The sequence below is a fragment of the Vicia villosa genome, linkage group LG7 (genome assembly GCF_029867415.1).
Source record: "Vicia villosa cultivar HV-30 ecotype Madison, WI linkage group LG7, Vvil1.0, whole genome shotgun sequence".
Classification (NCBI taxonomy): domain Eukaryota; kingdom Viridiplantae; phylum Streptophyta; class Magnoliopsida; order Fabales; family Fabaceae; genus Vicia; species Vicia villosa.
Genome location: NC_081186.1, coordinates 82,369,171 through 82,395,486, shown reverse-complemented (window position 1 = coordinate 82,395,486; position 26,316 = coordinate 82,369,171). Strand labels below are relative to the sequence as shown.

Genomic DNA, 26,316 nt, shown 5'->3' with positions numbered 1-26,316 from the left:
ATTTTAAATATTATTCTAGTATATGATGATGAATAAATAGTTAAGTAACAGTCTCTGAAACAGAAAACTTAGATCCATAACTTCGAAATTTTAAGTGTAAAGAGAGAGCTTTACCGGGAAATCCTTAATGTGAAAAGTATCCTTGAGAAAAGCTGTATGCGCTTGAGAGAAAGAAAAACAGGAAGGAAAGTAGTTCTGGGAGATAAAGAATAGCTGAAGAAAATTCACAAAATGGGGTTGTTTGTGATGATGGTGGTGTTTTGGGAGAGTTAAGATGTTGTCTTCTTATAAAGAAAATGGAATCTGATTGTTAATAAAAATATCACATCACATAGCTGTCTATCATTGTGCTATGTTTTTCTTCTTTTGTTTCATATTGAAAATTTTAAACAAAATCGAATTCATTATTATAAACGGGTTAATTGATAAATTCAAGTGGTCTATTTGGATGATGGATATTTCTATTTTTATATTTTATAAATGAAATAAACTTTTTTAAACAAAAAGTAATTTAAATTATTTTTTTTAATGAGTTAGGAATGTGGACTTGTGTAGTTATCCTACAACATGTGCGGGTTTTGGACATTTTTAGTCCATTTGAATTTTGGAAAAAAAAATTTAAATAACCACCTTTTAAAAAAATTATTAAAAAAATCGTGTTTTGGGAAAATTTACCAAAGTATCTAGGTTTGGAAGCACACTCTGGAGTATGCGTCATACCAGATGGCGTCAACAGTCAAAAAAAGGGAGCATGCGCCATTTGAAATGAAGCCTATGACCAACAAAAATTAGGTTAGCCATTTCACATTTCGCCTATGTATAAGTGTTTACACATATGAACCATTTCGAATGGCTCCGATACGTTAGGGTTTTTTTTTGGAAAAAATACCTCATTTCCTTTCATTTCGCACACATTTTTATGTTCCGTTTATCGATTTTATCTCCAATTTTTTCTGTCTGCCGATTATTAAGAGTGATGGACATGGCTGATGTGAAGACAGACCAAGATGTATGTACGTAGTAATGTAAAACAAAGTTCATTAAATAAAGTTTTTTTTTTAATAAGCATTTCATTATAAAGCTCGCACTAGGGGTGCAACCCTTACAAAGAGACGCTAAATAGCGTTTGAACAAGATAAAGGAAGTTTAAACCATTCATAGTAAGTGGCATTGAACTTAGGATAACCAAAAGACAACCATCTCCATGAAAGGAAGATGATATTGGAACAAACCACATCATATCAAAAAACTTTCCCCTTGAAGATAATGGAGTTTCGCATAATCCAAATGCACCAAATGATAGCAATCCAAATTATGTTTATCTTCACCCTATGATTAACATTTTTCACCTTATCTTGTAAGACTCCGTAATCCAAAAATTCCACTCCGTTCAATACCTCCTTTATACCCCCCAACCATACATTTGGTTCCAAAATAAAGTTGTTACACAATAATTGTTACAAAGTTGTTACACAATAATTGTCCTAGGGCATACAATTAAACATGCGTTGAGGTTGTTCCACGACTAGGACATTTGGCCTTCCTGAATATATCATTAACTACCAGAAAACCTCGTTAAAATAAAACATTATTCATATTTATCCAAATAACCTAACACACGCAAACCAAACACAACACAAAAACTACCCTTAGACTTTACACCACCAAATTACAAAAGCAATAAAAATGATCTACTAAAGAAGCCTGATCTACTTCCACGTCTAAACCAAATCAATCTATAATTAAGCTCCAAATTTGGCTACATGCTGAACAGACAGTAAACCAAAGTGTACTTAACAATATCACATACTAGTACTTTTCTTAAATAAATATAAATATTTTTTATATTGTTAAACGGTACAAGTTTCAAAATTTAAAGTAAGGTTAATGTGTCACTTTCAACTCAAACGGTATAAAAAAAAAAGCATGCCATGATCACTGACTAATGTGGACGTTTCTTGATAGTATCTTTAGCGTCAATGTAATATTACATTTCTGTCTATACCATGTGATGCACGAGGGATACTGTTTATATAGATTACTGTTTTTAAATACATAAATTCATTAACCAAATAAATATCTCATTCTTCCAACTGAATTTTATAATTTTATTTTTGTATCTAAAAGATAGAGAATATATATAAAACTATTATGAAAAAATTGGACATAATATTTGAACGAATAACTGTAGCTATCAATGAAGTTTAGTTAGTAATATATTTCTCTCAAAAAATAATATTGGTACATTTTGGGAAATCAATAATGTTATTTTTCAATACAATTCAAGTTATTAAATATGTTGAATTTTTTTTATAGAGTGCATAGATAAATAAATAAATGCTTTACTTTATTTTTTTTTTCTATGAATGGAAATCGAAGGTTTTGTGTTTGTTTTTGTTGAGATAAGTCAAAAATTTAATGTTGTTGTTATTTAGATTGAAAGATTTATGTTGTTTTTTAAGAATAAGTGAAAGGTTTAATATTGTTGTTATTGAGATTGAAGATTTTGTTGTAGTGTTGTTGTTGTTGAGATTAAATGTTTAATATTATTTTGATATTGAAAGATTTAATGTTATTGCTGTTGTGTTTATTCATCAAAGTCTTGGCACATCTCTTAAAGGTGTGGATAAATTTTAGCTGAATATTTGTTGTTATAAATATGTAGTTTATAAATATAAGTTATCAATGTGAGCCTAATTTAAAATAGGTGTAGGTTTATTACCATGTAACTTAATAAAATTTTGCTTTTACAATGTGATTCAGTGAAGTTTTGAATTTAATAAAGTTTTTATTTAAAATGCATGATCAATATCTGATTTCAATTTTACCTTTAGAAAGTAGTTATAAATGTAATTCGATAAAGGTTAATAGATATTGTGGTCAATATTGATGTAGTTTCTTGTATAAGCCATTTATGTATCTCGCACTTTAACAAAGAACATTAAAGCTCGAATAATCTTAACATTTTGTTATAGAATTAATTATTGAATGTTAATATTTAAAAAATATATAATTCAAGAGACCAAATAGAGGTATCCATGGTAACCAGTTAATATAAACCAATTCATTTATATGGTTTTGGTTTATAAACCATACTATTTGTCATAAAAATCAGTTTAAAATTTATAACCACTTTAAAACCGGTTTCAAAATAGTTTTGATTTTACGAAAAAAAATTTAAATAACTAGGTTTAATAAAAAAAATACGAAAAAAACCATGTTTTCAGGGTATTTACCAAACTGTCTAGGTTTGGGACCCCGGGGAAGTGGATGCGCCAAATGAAATGGCGCATTCATGTGTTGCAAGCCAAACCATTTGGCGCAAACACACAAAAATTAGGGCAAAAGAAATATAGCCATTTCAAATGGCGCATGAGTGCATCATTCAACACATAGGCGCCATTTCATATGGCTCCTATGTGTTGGGTTATTTTTTTTAAAAAAAAAACCCCTTTGGGTTTTTCGCGCACCGTTTTTTATTCTGGTCTTTTATTTTCGTAAAAACGTCTGAGAAATCGAGTTCGTAAAATTTTTAGTAACCCTATATAATGTATGCGTTATCGATATCGGTTTTTTACTAAAGCTCAATTTATTGATGAAAGACCGATGAACGGTTACAAGAGGTGGTAAGCGAAACTGATACATTGCATTAAAAAAAATACAGATTATACTAAACTTGCGACGAGGTCGAGCCACGATTAGGGCATCTTTTTATATTGTGCCCCACCTGACGACAAATGCTGCATTTTCGTTCCATTTTGTCGTGGACGTCCATTTCGAATCTAATCCGTGAACTATTGGGACGCCCTTTTTTCTTTCGCCGCATTGCGTCGTTGTGCCAAACTACCTCTCCATCATACTCAGGCCAGTAATTCTCCTTGGCCACCACAGGAAACGCAACACTGTAAACTCTGAGCAATGTCTGAGTCTTGTAAATCGGAGACAGTAGTGATATAGCGTCGCGGTGGGCATACGCACATGCAGCTATGACGTGTGAGCAAGGCATACGAAAAGCTTGAAACCTTCCACAGTCGCACCAATCTTCGTCAAGAAGAACCCTAAATTGTTGCCTTGGCAGTCCCTCATCGTGGTCAATTGTCTCGCGCACACTGAACGTGCGATTGAATCGGTCGAAAGAAGTTACTTGGTGAGTGTTTGCTTTTGCCGATTGTTGTTGCATAAATTTCATGCAACTATCACTTAATAGTTGACCAGCTTGCCTAACATCACCCCATCTCCTGCCTCTTGTTGAGAAGAGTGAAGCCATCCTAAAGTATGTGGCCTCCACCAGTGCTGTGATTGGAAGGTTACGAATGCCTTTGAAAACGCCATTCATGGATTCCACGAGATTGGTTGTCATATGGCCCCATCGCACGCCATTGTCGTAAGCCCTTGTCCATTTGTCCCTGGAAAGATTATCTACCCAAGTACCTGCCTCTGGATTTGTCATTACAATCTCACTCCGATAATGCTGGAATGTGGGTTGGGTCAATGCATAACCAGCATTGACTAGGGCCTTTCTTAGATGTCTATCCTTGATCTCCCGCATGAAGTTTTGGGCGATGTGGCGAATACAATAGACGTGTTTTGAAGGGGGGTCATGCCATCCGTTCGCTGGATTATTGTAAGCACTCTCTATGGAAGCGTGCCTATCAGAGATTAAACATATGTCAGGCTGGGGAGCAACATGTTCTCGGAGGTTCCTTAGAAAGAAACTCCAAGACGCCGCAGTTTCACCTTCGACGATAGCAAATGCCACTGGAAATATATTGCTGTTCCCGTCTTGTGCAACCGCCATGAGCATGGTTCCTTTGTATTTGCCGTATAACCATGCCCCATCAATTTGAAGTATGGGTTTACAGTGTGCAGAACCTCGGACGCAAGGTTTGAACGCCCAAAAAAGCCGATGGAATATTCCGTTTCCTTGGACAGGGTTTCCATCCGGGGCATGCGCGGGCAGTGTCTCTAGAATAGTAACAGTGCCAGGTGCGTAACTATGTAGCGCATTGAGGTATCGGGGAAGAATTTTGTATGACTCCTCCCAGTTGCCGTAGACTGTCTCAATTGCCTTTGTTTTTGCAACCCACGCCTTTCTGTAAGATGGAGTGTAGTTGAAGGTTGTAACGATGTGTGATATTATATTTTTAACCTTCAGAGACGGATCAGAGCTTATGAGAGGCAAGATCTCATGACATATAAGATCGGCACTGAGTTTTGTATGATCCTGGGAATTGTTAGGGTTGACACACGTGTGTTTCTGCGTAATCGACCCTATTTTCCATGCATTACTTCTCTTCCTATAAGAAGCCAACAGTCTGAACCCGCACTCTGGAATTTTACAAGTGATTACATACCGTTCCAGGTTTGAACGGTCTACTTCAAAATCAACGTTGTTCGCCATGTGCCATTTTTTTATTCATCTCAGACAAGCCTCCTTAGAAGGAAACTTGTCTCCTTCCTTTAATTCTTCGTCATTTTGGATGTAGGGTGTGAAGAAGATGTCAGATGATGGTTCGTCACCTTGCAGGTTCAAGTTACTCATATGTGCTGGAGGTGCGTACGCATGAGCTGGAGGCACCAACGTTTGTTGCTCGTCGTCGGATTCCTCGTTGACCATGTCGTCAAATTCAGTTTCCAGATCATCTTCTTCCTCGTCTATGACGTCAACCTCGTCTTGCTCGTTGATTGGTGGGTCAATAACTTGTGACTGGACAACATGAGTTTCTTGTGTCTCAACCTGAAGAGTAATGTACAACTCGATGGAATCCAACCCAGAGTATTCGTGGGTGGTAAACATATCTTGCAAGTCTTTGTCAGTGGCAATCTCCATCTCGTAAAACTTGACGGTGTTGTCTTCATTGAAAGAGGGACATTGGTAAAAAATGCTTGCAATAGGACCCATTGCAATCTTAGAGTATAGTCGTTGAATGAAGTATGAAAATGTTGCTCTTTTGCTCAACAAAAATGGTACAACGTGAGTGTTTCTCATCACAAAAACGGCTATCTCATGAGAGTAAGTCTCACCGTTTAGATGGGCATGCACAAGGTACTGGGTAGATGAAGTCATTTTGAAGGGGAAAGTGTGTGGGTGTTGTAAGCTCAAGTCAGATTAGGTAAAATTGTTGGTGTGAGTTGTAATGTTTAGTATATATTGGATGTCTTATAAATTGTGCTTCTTACGTCCTTGCATTATCTCAACACATAGACACGTTGATCTATGTCCTGTACCCCATCACGCGTCTGAAAGGATTCCTGACAAGACACACTGATCTAGGTCTGCCACCAGATTCCGAATTGATTATACAAGACAGACACACTGATCTATGTCTGCCACCAGATTCCGAATTGATTACAAAAGACAGACACACTGATCTAGGTCTGTTTATATATAAATAATAATGATGTATATATATTTTAAATAATAATTACGTATATATATTTTATTTAATAAATGTAAATATTGTAATTAATAATTATATGTATTTTAATAATATATATTACTAATTATAAATATAGTTAATAATTACGTATATAAATTACCAATTATATGTATGTTAATTATTGTACACCCGCTAGGGTAAATATTGTCCAGACGAAAACAACTAACACAACAACCACATTTATTTTAATTCAATGACCCTGCGTTGACAACACAAAACCATCGGTAAATCACGATGTTAAGTTGCAGAATAGAAAAGAAGAGAAAAGAACACAGAACAACTGGTAGTACACGCTCACTCTTTGCAACAAATTAAACAACAGTTAATCTAAACTACTCAAGTGTCACTGCAATAACAAGGGGATCTTCAACGCCTCGGTTAACTTCTCCACTGTGTGTCCAAAACATTAGATCCACGTCCACATCGTCTTTCACACGATCCCAATAATACATGTACGTTCCTTCAGGGTTATTATCCGTCAACGTAATGTATGGACATCGGTAATCTAGCTGTTTAACTTTTCTGGTTGGACCATCTAGTTGACGAAACCCAGTGTTGATGGCTCTAACAATTCTCTAGAAATTCCAGTGAGGGTTAAGGCAAAGCCGCATGTGACTACCTTCCTCAAAGAAGACCACAGCCCAAACTGAGTTCATTTTTAAGTGTTTACACTATGATTGAAAGAAGAGTTAGTACTTCAACTCCACACACACACTTCTATTTATAGCGGGTGCAAGGCAGAGGGAAATTTTATTGTTAATTATTAATAACTTAAATAATAATTGGAAACTTTGTAACAATAAAATATCATTTCATTGAAATATGTTAACAACATTTAATTGAAAGGTACAGATATGCTAAGAGCATTTAATTGAACGGTACAGAAGTTACTGAAATGATATAGAAACTGTAGCGTCTAGGATATAACAACGGTTAAAACAATGTCTTCTCTGTCCTCCATCATTAGAGGGCATTGGATGTCGTCTTCCATAGTCTCCCACCAACGTTGCCTTTCGAGAAAAACACCTCCCCTTGTTCGAAGTCTCTTGATAGATCTGATTTGTTCGCCTTGACTACACTCCCCGTCCAAAAACCTAAGGATGTTTCTCTTAAGCTGGTCCATGGTTTGGATATTCCAAAACATCACCTGCATTGGAGGTTTGACGGCAGAGTAGATAACGTATCCGTTCCTTCTACGAACGTCCGGTTGATAGACCATACGCCTCACAGGTGGTGGAGGCTTAGAAGTCCGGTGCGAGCTATCTGGCCTTATTCGAGATCTCATTTTTCAGTGTGGGTACTGATGCGCGTGAAACCCTAATTTATAGAGGCATGGACGTCTTGCCTTAGGTCCATTTCTTCATTAGGGTTTCATCTAGGGTTTTGCATGCAGGTCCAAAAACGAAAACCCTAATTTTGAAAAAAAAAAGGTTCCTTCTAATGCGCCATTCCATTTGGCGCATTAGTGTTTTTTGCTTCCTGTAAGTCGCCATTTCATTTGGCGCATAAGAAGGATTTAAAAAAAAAAAGCCAAATGGAATGGCGCATATGTTGTTGGTGTGGACCACTCCTAATCCCACATGGTCCCCACCTGCATGCGTCTGAAAGCAGTTACTGTTAACTAGCATGGGCCTGCAGCAATTGCTGAAACGATTCATGAAAGGAGTTACTGTTAACCAGCATGCGCCTGCAAAAATTTCTGATACGATTCCTGATAAGATTCCTGCCAGGATTCCTCCTACTCCTGCATGCATGCTACCCGAGCTGTCACCTAGATCTGAGCTGCATGCATGACACCATGCCTTGCCACCGAAAGTTTGACTGCATGCATGCCAACAATTTCTGCAGAAGCAACACCTAGCACTTATGGATGTGTTGACATGTCCAGCATGCAGGATGTTACCGTTTTTTGCCTCATGAATATATAAAGCACTTAGAATTCTGGAGAAACCTCACCATTATCACTCACCTACTCTAACAACAATCCTTTTGCAATCAGCTTACGAATTTACATCCTTCAACCATGTCTCTCCTAACAATGGGCGAAACACACAGTGGAACCCCCCAGAACATCGCTACCTATGTAAGTATATTAGTATTACTTTAAAATCATGCAACTGTCCCTGATCAACTAACTGATTTTTTTTGGCATACTTACTCTTTTCAGAACGCTCAACGTTTTCGCACTCGTAGTCACGCTACCATCGCTCCGGACGACCGCATTATGCCATACCTGAACGTTGCTGGTTTCGGTCCGATTAGCAGGATAGCCGAGTCTTCTATTGACCACAAGTTTGTTCTTGCTTTGCTAGAACGCTGGAGGCCAGAGACACACACCTTCCATCTTCCAACAGGGGAGTGCACCATCACCCTTGAAGATGTTCATATGCTACTTGGCCTTCCTGTTGACGGTAAGGCAATTAATGGCTGTGTTATGCAGGCGAATTCCTTATGCCTTGAGGCAATTGGGATAGACTTGATAGATGGAACCGTTGGTGCTAGGGGGCAAGGTGTTAACCTTAAGAGGTTAAAGTATTATTATAAAAAATTTCACTTGAATGATGCGTCTCCCCAAGAGACCATACTGCAGAAAACTAGGTGTTACTTACTATTGCTTATTGGAAACGTTTTGTTCCCAGATAGCACTGGTAACACTGTTAACTTTATGTATCTTCGTTTGCTAATGGATTTTAGTAGAGTTGGTCTGTACAGCTGGGGGTCTGCAGTTCTGGCTACCGTGTACCAATCACTATGCAAAAACGCAATTGCTGATTCCTGCACATTCTATGGATGCGCCCTGTTGGTGCAGGTGTGGGGGTGGTGGAGGATGCCAATACTGGCCCCGATTAACAATGGAAGTTGGGACTTTCCGTATGCCTTGAGGTAAGTTTTTAGTATACCATTTTCTCCTTACACATTCTACTCCATTCTAACTAAATCATAATATTTTTGTTGTAGATATTGTGTGAAAAAAATGGACTTCACACGTAATCCGCGGTCAAATATCACAATGTACCGCACGCTAATTGATCACCTTGGACCCCAACAAGTATTATCTCTAATTCTTTTCTACTTTTTTTTAAGTATTTTCCATAAATAATTTTTCCCGAAGTAATGTATAACTCTCATGCATGCAGTTCATATGGCGACCGTATCTCGAGTGCGAGTATGAGCCTAGAGCTCAGGATGCAGAAATTTGGACGACAGAGTGTTGCTTAATCCAGTACAACATCATAGAAATGCATCAAAGTGACCGGGTAATGCTTCAGTTTGGGATGCGTCAACGGATACCCGACCCTCCAGTTGACTTGGGAGTGTGGCACCTCAGAAGAGTTAACCATCAATGGACACACCAACACTGGAAGGATTTTGCACCCGATCATCGCCAGATGTGGAAGGACCGTCGCCAGTATGTCCTGAACTTCCCCGTTAGTGACCATGAAATGAAACCTTCTCCTGAATACATGAGTTGGTATCGTACAGCCACATCCCCTAACTTGTTTCTTGCAGCTCCGTTCTATTTAATTGATCCCCGTGCACAGAACTACATCTTGCCACAACAACAACAACCGGAAGAGGAACAACAACAACAACAACAAGAACAACAACAACAACTCCGGCAACAACAACGACAACAACAACGACAACAACAACGCCTACAACAACGCCAACAACAACTCCTACAACAGCAACAACAACAACAACTCCAGGAACAACAACAACTCCAGCAACAACAACAAAATCTATTCAGTACTCCATCCCGTTCCGCACGCAACTTCCGCCAATCAAATATTTTCCAATCCCAATCTCAACCATTACAAGAGTATGAAGACCACCATCATTCCTCGGACCAATATCAGACCCATTCACAACCATTCGGATTTGGAGCATTTGCAGGGTCCACAAGGGGATTCGGCCAAAACCTAACTCCCGGTTCATCTAGCCTTCATCTTAGTCCCGACGATGGTCCTCATGGTGAATCCTCTTACCGTGGCACCCCCTCCGGCTTCGCAACACCTTCAAACCAATTCGGCTTTAATCAAGGTAGTTCTAGTGCTGCTGGATGCTATGAACCCGAAGTCTTTTCCCAACCCACACCACCACCACGACTAAACACATTTGAGGGAATGGGTAGCCGACTTTACAACAGCGGTTTTCCGGATAATTATGGGGGCGTCGACGAATTCATAGACAGCGATCCACGCGACATCCCAGTACCAGGCCCCGTGACACAAACCCAACAAGAAGCACAAAGGGGCAGGGGTAGGGTTAGAGCTAGGGCAAGAGGCGGTGTCAATATTCGCGGCGGAATCAACGATCGCGGTAAACGTCCCATTATAAGACCAGGTTGCGGAACGGATGGCTATCTTGGTGATGGACGTCATTGATCATGTTGTTGTATTTTCATTAATCTGTTGTATCGTTTCTCAAATTATTTGTAACCGATGTTTAGTTTTTTAATTATATTGTAATCGATGTTGTTGTATCATTAATCTGTATTTTCATTAATCTGTTACAATTTCGATTTTCGTTTTCTGCTTTACATTTTTAAGACGAAAAAAATATTTTACAAATTTATTTATGTATATATCTTAACAAATAAAAATATAATAGGATTTTTAAAAATAAATATTTTCATAAATCTTAATTAAAATAAATTAAAAAAAATGAAAAAAAAATTTTAAAAAAAATAGTAGTGCACTTAGGCGCCAAATGGTTTGGCATCTAGGGCAAAACCCTAGACTTATGCGCCATTCCATTTGGCGCAAGCTTTAGGAATTTTAGGGTTAGCCATTTCATTTGGCGCATGCATCCCTATTTAACACCTATACGCCATTTCATTTGGCGCATTCAGTTAACTGAAATCCCAAACCTAGACAGTTTGGTAAATACCCCGAAAACATGGTTTTTTCTGTATTTTTTTATTAAACATAGTTATTTAAATTTTTTTTTCAACTACCTAATCTTAATTGTAGGTTGTATCAATAGTTGAGTAAACCAATAGTACCAAGCTCGAATCTTGGTCGTGTCATTTTATAAAACATTTTTAATTTTCAATTTATTTTTATTTATTTATTAGAGGTAGGAAGTCTATGTTGTATCCTTTTAACTCTGGATGCTCTCACTACGCCATAAAAGACCTACGAAAGCGCTTTTTATAGCCTTTAAAAGCGCTTAAAAGCGCTGTGAAAGCTGGCGCTGGCGTAGCTAACAAAAGCGCTTCTGAAAGCGCTCTGGTAGGCCCCCCCTATAAGAGCGCTTTTCTGGAAAAAGCGCTCTTGTAGGCCCCCCTTTAAGAGCGCTTTTCAGAAAAAAGCGCTCTGGTAGGCCCCCCTTTAAGTGCGCTTTTTCCAGAAAAGCGCTGTGATAGGCCCCCCTGTGAGAGTAAAAAATAAAAAAAAAAACGCAACATACTAAAGCGCTTTTGGAAAAGCGCTCTTATAGGGTGGGCTTTAAGAGCGCTTTTTCTGGAAAAAGCGCTCTTAAAGCCCACCCTATAAGAGCGCTTTTACAAAAGCGCTTTAGTATGTTGCTTTTTTTTTTTTTTTTTTGCTTTTTTATTAATCTTTGGCAGCGCTTTTACAAAGAAGCGCTTTAGTAGGTGGGCCTTTAAGAGCGCTTTTTAAAAGCGCTTTCGTTGCTAAATGAGGTATTTTAATGTGCAGCCTGTAATTTAATCCTCCCAGTCGACCTGTAATATTTTCGACCTGTAATATGTTTTCAGCCTGTAATATTTTCGACCTGTAATTTATTTTCGACGATATTATTTCAGCCATCAGTAAGACAATATATATACTAATATAATACCATTATAATATCCAAAATTATATATATACATCATTACAACATCAATAATATTATAGTTCAATTCGACACAAATCCTACATGAAAAAGCGCTTAATATAAAAATGACACAAATCCTCTTTTATTTCTTCCAACTTAAGTTTCGGGTATCCAGCGGCACGGAATTCGTCAAGGTACTACAAAACAAAAACAAAATATGAATGATACATTTAGTTAAATGTAATAAATTATATGAAATTATCTTAAGTTATAAATTCATACCGTGAGCGGAATCTCTAATTGATTTGCCTGAAGGATTTCTTTCATAAACCTCAATACAAAGTATCCGCAATCGTAACTGTTTCGCTGTTGCGGACACTACATAGAAAAACAAATAAGATTCTATAGTTGTGCATTGTTTTATCAAGTAGCATAAATATATTATAAGCAACATTGTGAAAAATAATGTACCTGCACTTGGATCCAAGTAATGTTGTTAGATTTAGTTCGGGATACCTGTGCGTCCCGTTGACTTCGGAACACTTATATTGATCTAATTAACAAATATATAAAAGCATATGTTTAGATCAATCCCACAAATAAGTAAAATATATATATAAATATACACGAATATATATTTAGAACGATCCCACTTACAAATCAACGATGTCCTTCATGGCCGGATAATTGGTCCATTCACCATTTACCGAATTCAGATAATACACGACTTCCCTTATAGGGTTGATAGCAAGCAGCAACCAGTGTGCTCTATAAATAAAAACAATAGGTTATATGAAAATTTTGCTATACACAAAAGTAACAGAGATTAGAAGAACAAAGAATGAGAAACTAACCCTACTGGTCGGGTATTATACGCCCAAAGATGCAGACATTCTGTATTGCCGGTGGACATGAATCTATCGACTAATCGCTGTCTAACTGATTCCCGTTCCGAAGCAATTGCCATTCCGCTGCAGTGGGCGGAAGACACGAAACGGAATCTGTTAGACAACGGAGTCCCGCGCAACACTCTGTCATACAACAACCTTAAATAAAAACATAATAAACATTAGATTATTTTCATTGAAATGTGTAAATAAATTATATTGTGGGACTAATTAAATAATATATCGGATGAGGGAATATTACCGGATGTATGAGTGCATGTTATTGACGCCTAGTTGATCATGCTTAAAAATCTCCTCCAAGTCATCAAGTGTAATAAGTGACTTGAATTCAATACCGAAGACACTCTCATCCATAACGATTTCACGTAAAGCACCATCCTTCAAATCGGACATATCAACCATTGTTGCGAGCGTCGACCGGTACCGAGGCACAAAAGCACCGCCTTTTTTTCCCGCTGGCTTCGGAGGACCAGTGGGTGGTACGGTACGAACTTGCTGCGTCACTTGTTGTGACTCCCGACCGGATGCCTAAAAATCATATAAGTTAGGTAAAATATAAAATCATGCAGATTTAGATTCAGATTAATTATTAACACTTTAAATGTACCTCTTTTAGAAAGCGCTTTCGTAGCCCATTCTGTAAGAGCGCTTCTAAAAAGCGCTGTCATACCCCCCCCCCCCCCCCCCCCCTTTAAGAGCGCTTTTAGAAAGCGCTTTCATACCCCCCCTATAAGAGCGCTTTTGAAAAGCGCTTTCATTACCCCCCCTTTAAGAGCGCTTTTTTAGCGTGTTTTTTTATTTTGTTTTTAGTGCAACCTATAACAGCGCTTTCTACTAGAAGCGCTTTAGTAGGGGTGCTGCTAAAACTTAAATTTGGCGTAGTGTCTGACTATCGTGTATACTTTACTGTGATGATTTGAATGAAGAATTGAAAGCTAATACGCGATAGCACTGGATGTAGACTCACAAAATTTAGGGGTGCAAACAAAATAAAGTATGGATTACATTGTTAATTGTGGATTTACAACGTTGATGGGTTGCAGTTCAACCCCCTGACTACGCTGTGGGCTCGCCCTACGGGACAAATAAAATTGATACAAAGCTGCTAAACACAAGTGCCTACACTTAACTAAAATGAAAATGAAAATCAACATAATTACAAAGACAGCAGCAATAATAACAACAGCACGAACATTAAAATATGGAGCATTTCTAACTTTTTCGGCTCGATATCATAAACAACAATGGGGCTCCTCACTTGATGTTCACCGTCATCCCAAATTAGAGAAGCAGAACTAATGGGTTCTTTAATGGATCCATCTATTGTAAGAATGTATGTTTGCCTTTCTCCTATTGATGTGAAAGACAAAACATCGGGCTTTACTGAGATGATTAGTCCATTAGGAACCGAAAGAAATGCTCTATATGTGGATGTTGGTGATCCAATATTTGTTACCGTTCGTTCGAAGGTCCCTCTGATGTTGTGCGGATTTGATGCTTTTAAAGCAAACGATGGATAATTTAAATCCCGGGCAGATATATATGATATATTGGAACAACTCCTTGAATTTTCAGTGAGTTGTTTTATAACGGACTTATTGTAGCCTAGTTGACATATGAATCTTATGTAGTCCATTTTTCCAGCATCATATATTAAGCCGGGATTTAAAGCTTTCAATGGATCAATTTGACCTGCTCCGTACGCAAATTCAGCATCTTGATTATTTATCGGACTCAATTGTTTGGCTGCAACACAAGGAACACATAATACTTATTTATATTAATTTAAAACATTAACTAAACTATACACATTTCAAATCAAATAAATATAAATTACTTTATCTTAGTGTATTGTCTTGTTATGATAAGTAAATATGTGTTGCATGTCCCTTTATATTTTTTATATAGATACCAAGAAAAATAGTAGCAAGTAATTTTGAAGAATCATTTAAAAAAAACTTCTTTATATAGAACTATCGATATCACTTGTATGTAATACTAAATACTTATTAAATTTATAGATTTAAAAACTTAAATACTTTCAAAAACTTTTCATAAGTTTGAAATAGTTAGTTTAAATATTATATTTAGCATTGTTTCATAGCTGAGGGCATGAGTTCGGTAATATATATTCGACAATAAAAAAATAATTGAAACATAGATAAAAGTTTAATTTTATAAAAATGAAGTGAAGTATATAAGTATAAAAAAAAAAAGAAGAAAAAGTGTAATTCAATCTCCACATGGATAACTTTCTTAATTGATTACGATAAATATTCACTTTAAAAAGGACAATTTGTTTTAAAAACAATAATCAAAATTAAATATGTGCTAACTTTATTTTCAATTTATTGATGCAAATGTATATCAGTATGCACTCCAAGTGTGATCGTATTACCTGTTGTCATCAGTGCTGATCGGATAGCAGCAGGTGACCAAGTAGGATGGAAGGATTTGATGTATCCTGCTGCACCGGATACATGTGGACATGCCATTGATGTTCCAGACACAATGTTAAATCCAGAATTTCTTCCTTCGAGAGAAATTGGAGACCAACTAGCCATGATATATACACCGGGAGCAATTAGGTCCGGCTACATCATTAATCAATAGGAAAAGAGTTAATCATAATATTTAAAATGAAATAGTTGTTTTTAATTTAGTGGTAAATAAAAAAAACAAACCTTAAGAATATCAGGGGTAACTAGATTTGGACCTCTCGATGAAAAGGATGCAACAACAGGTGCTAAAGTATTTTCTAATTCATCCTATTTAAATATTGTTGCTATAGGAGTTCTGCAAAATAATTTATTGAAAAAAGTTAAAATTTTTAAAATGATTGTAAGTAAGTGGATATAGAAATTGCAGTACATTTACCTCACAGAATTTATGTACTTGTGTATCCTAGAGGCATCTTTTGAATGAAGGTAACTTGCAGCTAAAGGGTAAGAGTCAGCAACATCTCTAAAACTTTCCCCTTGCGTCAAAACACCAATAGCACCAACTCTTAATGCCTCTAAGGCTCCTTTGCTGCCGCCTTCGCATAGGACAATTTTTCCTTTCGCCAACTTAGCATCAAGGGAATTGCTAGTACAAAACCTACATTTTTAATTACAGTATTTTTGTTAACAAATTATAAACTAAGTTTTCATCTGTATTTAATAATACGTTGTTATACAACTATGAATTTAAATTAGTTACCTGGATTCATCGCCATTTAAGTGAGCTTCTTTATTTGGAACATCTCCACTGTAGACAATAGGATACATTTTTCCCAAGAGGTCAAATGTATTCACGGAGATCCCCTAACATTAAAAATTAAAAAGAAACATTAACATAGTATATTATTAATTTAGTTATGAAGTATACATTACAAACCAAATTTTGAAGTCAGAGAAGATGAAATAAAAACTTATTTTAGAATATGATAGAAACAAAATTATAGATTTACCTCATAAACCTTGTTGTTTCCTAATTTCACCTTGGTTACAAATTTCCTTTTTTAAAGTTCCAGCTCCCACAATAATAGACCATGGTGAAAAATTCGATAATGAAGCAGGTTTTGGGCCATCGTTTCCTCCAGCAAATACAGTTAAAATTCCATGTGTCATTGCATGAAAGGATCCAAGCGACAATTCATCATTAAAAATCATAAATTGATTTTCTGTTTCTCCACCAATGGACACTGATATTATGTGAACTCCATCTGCTACCGCATCATGGAATGCATCGAGAATACTCGTTGAGTAGCACGTTGAAGTTCCACATACCTTATATATAGCAATACGGGCTGATGGAACCGCACCTCTAGATGTTCCTTCTCCTAAGCCAAACACACTTGCATGTTCGATAGGATTTCCAGCTGCGGTAGATGCTACATGCGTTCCATGACCGTAAACGTCAATGGGAGAGAGCATTGCATTATCATTCAGAACACCATAATATCTAGCCCCAATTAACTTACTACAAAAAAAAAATATTATATGAACAATTGTTTGTGATATACTCTCTTATAAATCAAATATTTTAATGAGTTCCAAAATTACTTCTTACTTGTTGCAAGTGAAGTTATAGATTTGACAAACACCCTTCCATTTCTTTGGAGGTGGTCCGAAGCCTTTATCATTAAAACTCTCGGATCCTGGCCAAATTCCAGAATCTATTATTCCAATGATAACATCGGATTCATATGATTCTCTCTTCACATTCATTGGAAAACCGATAAAATCCCAGGATTTTGTTGTAAGGAGATGTCTCTTTTTATTGGGAAATACAGCCACAACTCCATCCAATCCTACAATATCAATTTTCGTAATTAAACATAAAATTATTAAGTATAATGAATAAATATAATTTAGTTTTCAATAGTTAAAAATTAGTGTCTACACACCTTCCATTCTTTCTGCTTCTGCCTTGGTTAGTTTTGCAACAAACCCTCCAAAGCTAGGTTTGTAATGATGTAGTAAAGCTTTTGGCTCTTGACTGTTAAAATTGAAAATAAATATAATGAGTAACAAACCAATTATTAATAATATAGTTTTATGACTAATTTCATATTTTGTTATGATCAAATAAAAGGGAGACCTAACAAAAAAATAGTAAAAGTTTAAAATAAATTATCAGAGACCTATCAAAGAAAATATTAAATTGCATGTAACTGTAACAAACAAATATATCATAAACTAAATGACTTTCTTAACATATGTCACTTTATTCTACTGTATTATAATTTTAGACCATTATTTTAAGAGAAAACCACTAATATACCACTTTAAATTTTGAGTTTGTTTAAAAAATTATATAGGAGAAAAATCAAAAAGGTTAAATGATATATTATGAAGGGCAACAAATTTAAATAAGGGATAAAAATGAAATTAAATAAATAATTTTTTTTTGAAAAGGCTAAATCATATATAATCAAGACCTTGCTTAAGAAATGCCAAGTCTAAAATGGTCCAAAGTGTCCAAAAAGTTACCGGCCATAGAGATAACAAAAGCAGAATTAAGATGCCAAACACCCCAAAATAAAAAAGGAAAACTGGAGCACTAAACCAGAACACAAAGCTAACAACCACCCAAACAAAACTCCCTAAATCAATTAATTCCTCATCTGGCAACTAATGAGCCTTTAAGACAGCAGCCAAAAAACACAAAGGAACTCCAATAAATGGAAAGAATTCTTGGAACTGCTAAACACCAACCAAACCAGCTGTAACTAAAACCGACAACCGACCGGTCGCACTTGAGTTGCACACTTAAAAACTCAAACCTAAATAGGTTTATGTGATGTTGGATGACTTAGAAAAATATTTTCTTCAACATCCTTACCCTTATTTATTGTACTATTAAAATTTTAAAACTCTAATTTAAATATGCAACCTATCAGAAGCTTGGTGTAGCATGTTTTTGTAATGGACCAATGCCGAAACTTCATCTTTCATATATCCCGTATATACTATGTAAGTCTTATCAATGGGGGAAGAATATCATTGAATAATATGGTATTAGCTAATATTCCGGTGTACTACTTGTCTTTCTTCAAAGTTCCAGAAAAAATAGTACATGAATTAACAAGAATCCAAAGAAATTTCTTATGGAATGGCTCGGAGGAGAAAGGAGGAATACCGCGGATAAAATGGAAGGACTTATGTAAACCAAAAATAGAAGGTGGGTTGGGAATAAAGGATATCGCAAACTTTAATATGGCATTGATGTGTAAATGGATTTGGCGTTGTTTGGCGGAGAAAGATTCAATCTGCCATAAGTTGGTGCAACAAAGATATGGATCCGTTATAAGAAGTTTAGTTTTTGATGAAGGGAGTAGGAATTCGGCGAAAGAATCCTTGTGGTGGATAGATCTATTAAAACTGAATATTGATAATGACTTGTTGGATGGTTCTGGTTTTATGAATTGGATAAATTGGAAACTCGGTAACAGGGACTGCGTCTCATTCTGGCTCCTTAGGTGGATTGAAAATGAGCCTTTATTTTTAGCATTTCCTAATGTTTTTGCTGCAGCAGAAAATAAAAAGGCTTCCGTGAAGGATTATGGTGCGTGGGTCGATTCCGAGTGGGTTTGGGATATAAAATCAGACTTGATGTTGAATCATGAGGTAGAGCAGAGTGAAGTTGCGAGTCTAGAAACAATTTTGCACGGTGTCAGCTTGTCTTGTGACTCACCAGATAAACCGATTTGGCCATGGGAAAGTTGTGGTGCTTTTTCTGTTAAATCCTGTTATGAGAAACTTATGTAGGGACATCCGGGCTCTTTGCTTGACGCCAAATGCAGGCAGAGTTTGAATGTAGTTTGGGAATCGAAAATTCCGTAGTCAAAATATTTGGGTGGAGGATGCTACAAAACAGATTAACTACCCGTGAATAATTGAATCGGAGGGAATCATTGAAGGTGAGGACAATTGTAGGTGTGTTTTATTTAATACAACAATTGAAAGTAGCGAGCATTTATTCTTGGAATGCAATATGTCAAAACGCATATGGGCTGCGATTTGGTGTTGGTTAGGTGTTCAGTCTATTATCGACAACATAGGTGATAATTGTCGGAATAAAGTCTTAAATGCTTATAATGTTTTCAAGGGGAAGGTTGGTAAGGGTTGGGAAGGTTCGATTTGGTTGGCAACAGGTGGTGCTTATGGAATGCTAGGAACGGATTGTGTTCAACAACGAAGTCTTTGATATTGGTGAGATATAATATTCAAAATCAAGATGGTTTCGTGGTGGTGGTTGCAAATAGGTTCAAACCAGTTAAATTGCAATTTTTATGAATGGAGTAAAAGTCCACTAGACTTTATGTTAATAGTCAATTTTATTTAATGTAGGTTAAGATTATTTTCTTCTCCTTTGTATATGGGTTAAGTACCCTTAGCACTCAAATTTTAAATATAAGTGTTGCTTATAAAAAAAAAAAAACCTGTTTTCTACCTAAATGTTTTCCAATATCCAAACCCAAGATTTAAAAGTATTTTTCATTCTCTTCTATAACTCCAAAGATTTCCAAAAACCTTTGTCTTTCTAAATTTTCCCTTGAGAATACCATAAACCATATAAAATCTAAGATTGTCATAGTGTAAAACACTAAAGAGATACATATTTATAATAACAATTAATATCCAATAAACAAAGTCCAAAAACACAACCCTTAACAAATGGATCTATAGGCCGAACCAAGAAAAAAATACAAAACATGCAAATCAAGAAACTGTCAATTTTATCGAAAACCCAAAATCCGGGAATCGCCCAAACCAGACATTTTTGTTATTTTTAAGCTTCCTAATTTTTGACAATCTCAAAATATATTTTCTTTCTCTTCATCAATATCAATAGAGATTTTAAGGCACACTTTAATACACTTTCTTATGTCCCATTTAGTTTTTATTTTCAATGTTAAAGGGAACTTTTGTCTTTAGATTATCATTTACAATAAATTTGTATATTACTTTGTGTAGGAGGTGCTTAAAGGATAATGAATGGATTAACCTTGTTTGATGAGCCAACAAGAATTAATCGAGAATATGTTAGTACTGTTGAAAGTCCTCAAACAGTGTAGCCCCAGCTGAATGTATATATTATATGGAATTTAACACAGATTAGTTCATGTAGAAACAAGAGACCAATAATATTAGGAATAAATCACCTTTCTCTTTTTCTCTCTTTTAAAAAGGTAAAACAATAACCTTTTATCAACAAAAAGAGGTCATAAAACCAGCAAAAGAATAAATAAATATTCAAGTTCCTACTAAAGATAATCTTTAAGCTTACAACATTTTCTTCAAAAAAGGAGAAACTCATCCTCGGGACCATTACACACTTCTTTTTAAATTGCATCCATTTGATACACTTATTTTGAATATGGAAAGGTAAGTAAACTACAAAGTTACAACTTATAAATCTAATGGTCATGCGCAGAGTTAATAGCTTTGTAAATTCATTAATGAATCTGATTCCTAAGAATTGAGGCAATTCGTTTTACATGTTGTAGGTGATGATTGAGAAAAGTCAAAAGGAGGAGAAAAATTATGCATCAAACTAGATAGTTCTTCAAATACTACATTGCACAAACCTACTAATGATTTTCTGGAAACAAAACGAGGAATTCAGGAAACAAAACAAGGAATGCAACAAAAGCTTGCTATTTAATTTAGGTTGAAAGGTAGAGTTTTAATTCAGTTTAATGTATAAATTCTGTTACATTTGAATGGATGATATATGAACATGAACTAGATTTCATCATTTATAGTTATATAATTTTGAATTTTAAGTATATATTAATAATTTTATTCATGTTTGATGTACGAATATTGCTTTTCTAAAGAGATAATGTTTTGAATGATAATAATTCTATGCAACTATTTATTTATTAGAATGTTTTTATCAAAAATAGAAGTAACAAATTATATAAAAAATTAAACACGAGTTTTTTTCTTTAAAAATTAATATTATTACTTAAAATATCATTAAGAATCAGTAACTATTGACAAATCGTCACAACTCAGAGTTAGTGACAATAAAAAAAATCGCCGCAGAATAGCTTTTATTCTTTGTGGTGGAAAGATATTCTATTTTTGCAAAATTCTTATTATGATGATTTTTTTGTTGAAAAGTGTAGGTTCGATATCGGTAATGGTTACAACACATCTTTTTGGCATTCTTGTAGGAAAGAGGAGAGGAGTCTCAAGGAGCTATTTCCGGTGGCTTTTTCTTCTACAAAGTTAAAATGCGTATTTGTGGCTAGTATGGGAGGATGGAGGGGTGATGTGTGGGAGTGGGGGGACCTCGGCATCCCGTATTCTTTGGAGACCGAGGCTGCAGACTTAGATAGGCAGCAGCTCCGTAGCATGCTGGGCAGCGTGTGCTTGCGGCCGGATGTGAGGGATGGAGTGCGGTGGCTCGCGGAATCGGACGGTATATTCTCGGTTCGTAGTTGTTAAAATCTTTTTAGTTTTTTTCACTTACCAAGAGGGCCTTTGAATAAGTACGATAGAGTTTATTCTATGATTTGGAAAGTGGTGGTTCCGTTAAAATTAAAGGCTTTTGGTTGGCGGTGTTTGATAGATAGATTACCCACTAGGGATCTTTTGTTATCTAGAGGTATTATTATTCCCTCTTTAGGTTCTTGTTGTTTGTGTGGTTTGAAGAGGGAATCCATGAATCACTTGTTGTTTAAATGTTCGGTGTCTTCGGTGATTTGGAACAAGATAGCTTGTTGGGTGGGTTTGGTAGATTACAAGTTTGAAGATATTGGGAATTGTTTTTTGGTTTGGCATAATTTTTGCAAAAAGCACAATGTTAGAGCCGGTACGGAAGTATCGTTGTGGTTGTCGGCTTGTTGGTCTATTTGGAAGTTTAGGAATGAGATCATTTTCCGAAATGATAGTTGGAGTGTTTCAGACATTGTTTGGAGTGTTAAGGAGCTCTGGTGGAGATGGTCCTTCATCGGGAAAATTACCGGCACAAAATTATAATTTCTTTGAGTTTACAAATGACCCTTTTTTGTATTATTCTTAGATTATATTTGGCTTGTAAATTTTTTCTGGGGCTTTTGTTTGTTTCGTCCCGCTCTTTGTAATCTCTTCGATAGAACTATTGGTTCTTTATAATGAAAGCTTGATTAAAAAAAATAATATCGCCGCAAACCCTTTTTCTTGTAGTATATACATTTTACTCATGTGAAGAGAAGTATAACCATGCAACATTTTATCTATTTGCTTTTTCTTTTACCATCTCACTAAGAGATGTGTTTTTATTATTAAAAAAAGAGAAAATATGAATCTATTATAATTGAGAAGTGGTAAAAGTTCATGGATAGCAAAAATATTTTATCTCCTTTCTTAAGTAAAATCACCAAAAATATTTGAAGTCTAACTAGGTGATTAGGACATTATTCAATTGATTAGAAGACTTGTAACTGTCGGTAAAGTTCTTAAAGAATTTTGTAACTCTCGATTATTTTTTAACAACAAATAAATGATAGGCAACTAAAAACCCCAAAAGAATACATAAAGATCCTAAATATGCACAAGACGCACAATACCAATAAAATACACAAAAGTTCGAGAAAAAAAAAAGTAAAAAACATGCTAAAAAAAATCTAGATCTCACCCCAAGAAACACCATCAGTAGAAAAGAATCCACTTAAAACGCCACAATAACTCCCCACCACAATGTCAAAAACTGTCAACCTTCTATTAGCTTAAGTAAATAATAGAGTTCTTAAAGAAAACACATGAATTAATCACATACGTATCTAAATTTCATTTTTAACGTGTCGATTGTTTTACACATAGACAACTTTATCACAGTTAATAATTAAATTATAAATACATTACGTGGTTTTAATTATTTATACAGAAGAAAAAATAAAAATAAGAAGGACGATTAAAAAAAATAATTTAATTTATAATTTTTTAAAAATTAGAATAAAGTAAATTTGAGTGGAAGAGCTCAAGGACAAATGTGGTTTTAAATTTTTTGTTGCAAGAACTCAAATATCCATTTAATTATTTTTAGAGACGCTCAACTATGTAAAAAATGGAGCATAATGTGTCTTTATCATATTTAAAAAAAAAATGTAAGTAACATTTAAAATAGGATGAAAGAACTAAAACTGTCTATATCATCTCAAAGGTGCCCGCTGTTAAAACAATTACATATTAGCACATTTCTTTTAATAAAAATTGGAAATTATACCAAAATTGTTTAAAACAATAGCATGACTATTTTTTTAATGAATAAAATATAAAAATTAAAACTTTAATTTAATATAAATTTATCTAAATATTACTTAATAACAAGAATTGGATTGATTTTTCTAGAATTAATGAAAAAAAGAAGCAAAACTCACCTTAATTTATTTACATATGGATCATTATTCGACATGTATGGTACATCATCACCACTTATTAATATTAATTTTCAATTAAGTAGTACAATATACAACATTATTCTTGATCATTAGGCTCATACATTTACAGCTTTTAATAAAATTAATATTCGACAAGTTTGCTCTTTTATTTACTTCTTCAGATAAAATTACTATTAATATTCCACAAGTTTTCACTTTTATTTGCTTCTTCAAATAAAATCATATTTTAAACATGTTGATACTCCATAGCCACATTTGCCAAACTTGGTTGATTCCTAATTTCACTTTGGTTACAAATTTCCTATTTATTGTTCCAGCACCCACAATAATAGACCATGGTGAAAAATTAACCAAGGAAGCAGGAGTTAGACCAAAATTTCCTCCAGCAAATATCGTTAAAATTCCATGTGTCATTGCATAAAAAGATCTAACCGAAAATTCTTTGTTAAAAATTTTATTTTTGTTTTCCATTTCTCCTCCAATTGACACTGATATTATGTCAACTCCATCTGCTACCGCATCAATGAATGCATCAAGAGTGTTGCACAAAGAAGTTCCACACATCTTATATATTGCAATTCGGGCTTATGGAACTCTGCAATGTTCCATCTCCTAAGCCGCAATAGATGCTACATGTGTTCCATGACTGTAAAAGTCTATGGGAGTGTTCATTGTTGCATCTTGAATATTACCATAATATCTTGTCCCAATTAATTTTCTAAAAAAAAAAAACATATATATCAACAACTATTAGTATTATATACTATTGTAAATTAACTATTTTTACGTTGAGTTACAAACATAACATCTTACATATTACTTGTTGCATGTAATGTTATGGGTTTGTCAAATTCCTTCAATTTGTTTAGTGGTGGTCCTAACTTTTTATCATTGAATGATTCGGCCAAATTTCAAATTCTTGCTAAATTTCAAAGTTTATCACTCTAATGATAACATCAGATTCTTAGAAGTCCCTTTGTAATAATGGTGTATAGACTTTATTTTTTTGATAAAATTGAAAATAAAAATAATGTGTAACCAGTCTATTTTTTCTGACTCGTTTCATATCTAATTATGGAAGATAAATGAGGCATAACGAAAAGCAAATGAGATTTGTAAATTAACAAATACATAACGTGTTTATTATAGATAAATGTTTAAGGAATGAAATTGTCAAAAACTTAACGTTACAGGGAAATAAGGGAACGTTCCCTTTTTTTCTAAATTTTTTTATCATAGTAATAATTTGCGAATTATTATACTAATTATATAATTTTAAAATTCTAATGACAAAAAAATAATAAATAAAATCAAAAGTATGACTCACCTCATTTAATCAAGGAAATCATAGTAGTTTGAAAAGGAAAAAAAGCATCTCTCTCAATGAAGCTGCAGAAGTTAGAACAAGACTTAATTAAAAGTGATGAAGATCTAAACATCCTTATTAATTAAGATAAAAAAAATATGACTCACCTCCTTCACTCAAGTAATTTTAATCAAGAAAATCACTGTAGTTAAAAATTCCGGCTGTGTTGGGAAGTTGTCGTGGCCTTATCAAGGAAGTCATAGAAGCAAAGTTAGTTGGTTTTTGTGGATTCAGCAGTGTTTAAAGAGAGAGAGGGGTGTTTTAGAGAGAGAGAGGGGGTTTATTGAAAGGAGAAATGGAAGAAGACTGATGAAATTCGAAAGCAGCTCCTCTTCTTCTTCTTATTCTTCTTCAATACTTCGTTGGTTCGTACATTGTAAGTGGATAATGAGCTATATCCTCTATATCTCTCACTATTTATAATCTTCATCATTGCACTATAAGCCAACATCATATCAAGATATTTAACACCAAAGTGATAAAAGAGAGACAAAAATTAGTGAGTTAGGCAAAGCAATCTGCAATCCAACTTTTTCTTTTAATTTGCATCCAACTTTTGCTTTTGCTTTTCTATTTAGCATATAGTGAGTTAACGGTACAAATTATTTTGCAGTGATAGGTGCCAGAATATCACGCCAAAGCGACACATATTGGCTTTATTTTATTTAGCACATTTTTATTCTTGCATTATCATCACGTTTTTTCTAAAGCTAAATTATTCTCTTGCATTATTATCACGCTTTTTCTAAAGCTAAATTATTGTAGTCTCGTAATTGTAGGGTAGTTGTTACTTGTTACTTTCGAAAGCAACACATCAACAACTCGGGTTTAAATATAAAGGACTCATACATGATTATGCACAGACAAAGATATAAACTTTTTGGTCTATGTGGGGATATTATCTTTCATTTGTCATCATCTCTTCACCAAAGTAATGGT

At 34.8% G+C, this 26,316-nt stretch overlaps 1 protein-coding gene and 1 pseudogene across 1 annotated transcript; both read right to left on the bottom strand.

The window, feature by feature from the left end:
- Positions 1-12,256: 12,256 nt before the first annotated feature.
- LOC131617606 (uncharacterized) lies at positions 12,257-13,760 on the bottom strand. Its single transcript, XM_058888869.1, has 6 exons — positions 13,374-13,760; positions 13,079-13,270; positions 12,882-12,992; positions 12,696-12,777; positions 12,507-12,602; positions 12,257-12,421 (listed from the first exon to the last, which is right to left on the bottom strand). The coding sequence occupies exons 1-4, from the start codon at positions 13,532-13,534 to the stop codon at positions 12,768-12,770; spliced, it is 474 nt and encodes a 157-aa protein (XP_058744852.1). The 5' UTR covers positions 13,535-13,760; the 3' UTR covers positions 12,257-12,421; positions 12,507-12,602; positions 12,696-12,767.
- A 328-nt stretch (positions 13,761-14,088) lies between these two features.
- On the bottom strand, positions 14,089-25,913 carry LOC131620978 (cucumisin-like; annotated as a pseudogene).
- Positions 25,914-26,316: the final 403 nt, after the last annotated feature.

Coding starts and splice junctions, on each gene's coding strand:
- LOC131617606 (XM_058888869.1), bottom strand. CDS start 13,534: ATGGTTGATATGTCCGATTTGAAGGATGGTGCTTTACGTGAAATCGTT. Junction 13,271..13,373: donor AACATGCACTCATACATCCG/GTAATATTCCCT, acceptor TTTTTATTTAAG/GTTGTTGTATGACAGAGTGT. Junction 12,993..13,078: donor TATAATACCCGACCAGTAGG/GTTAGTTTCTCA, acceptor TTTTATTTATAG/AGCACACTGGTTGCTGCTTG.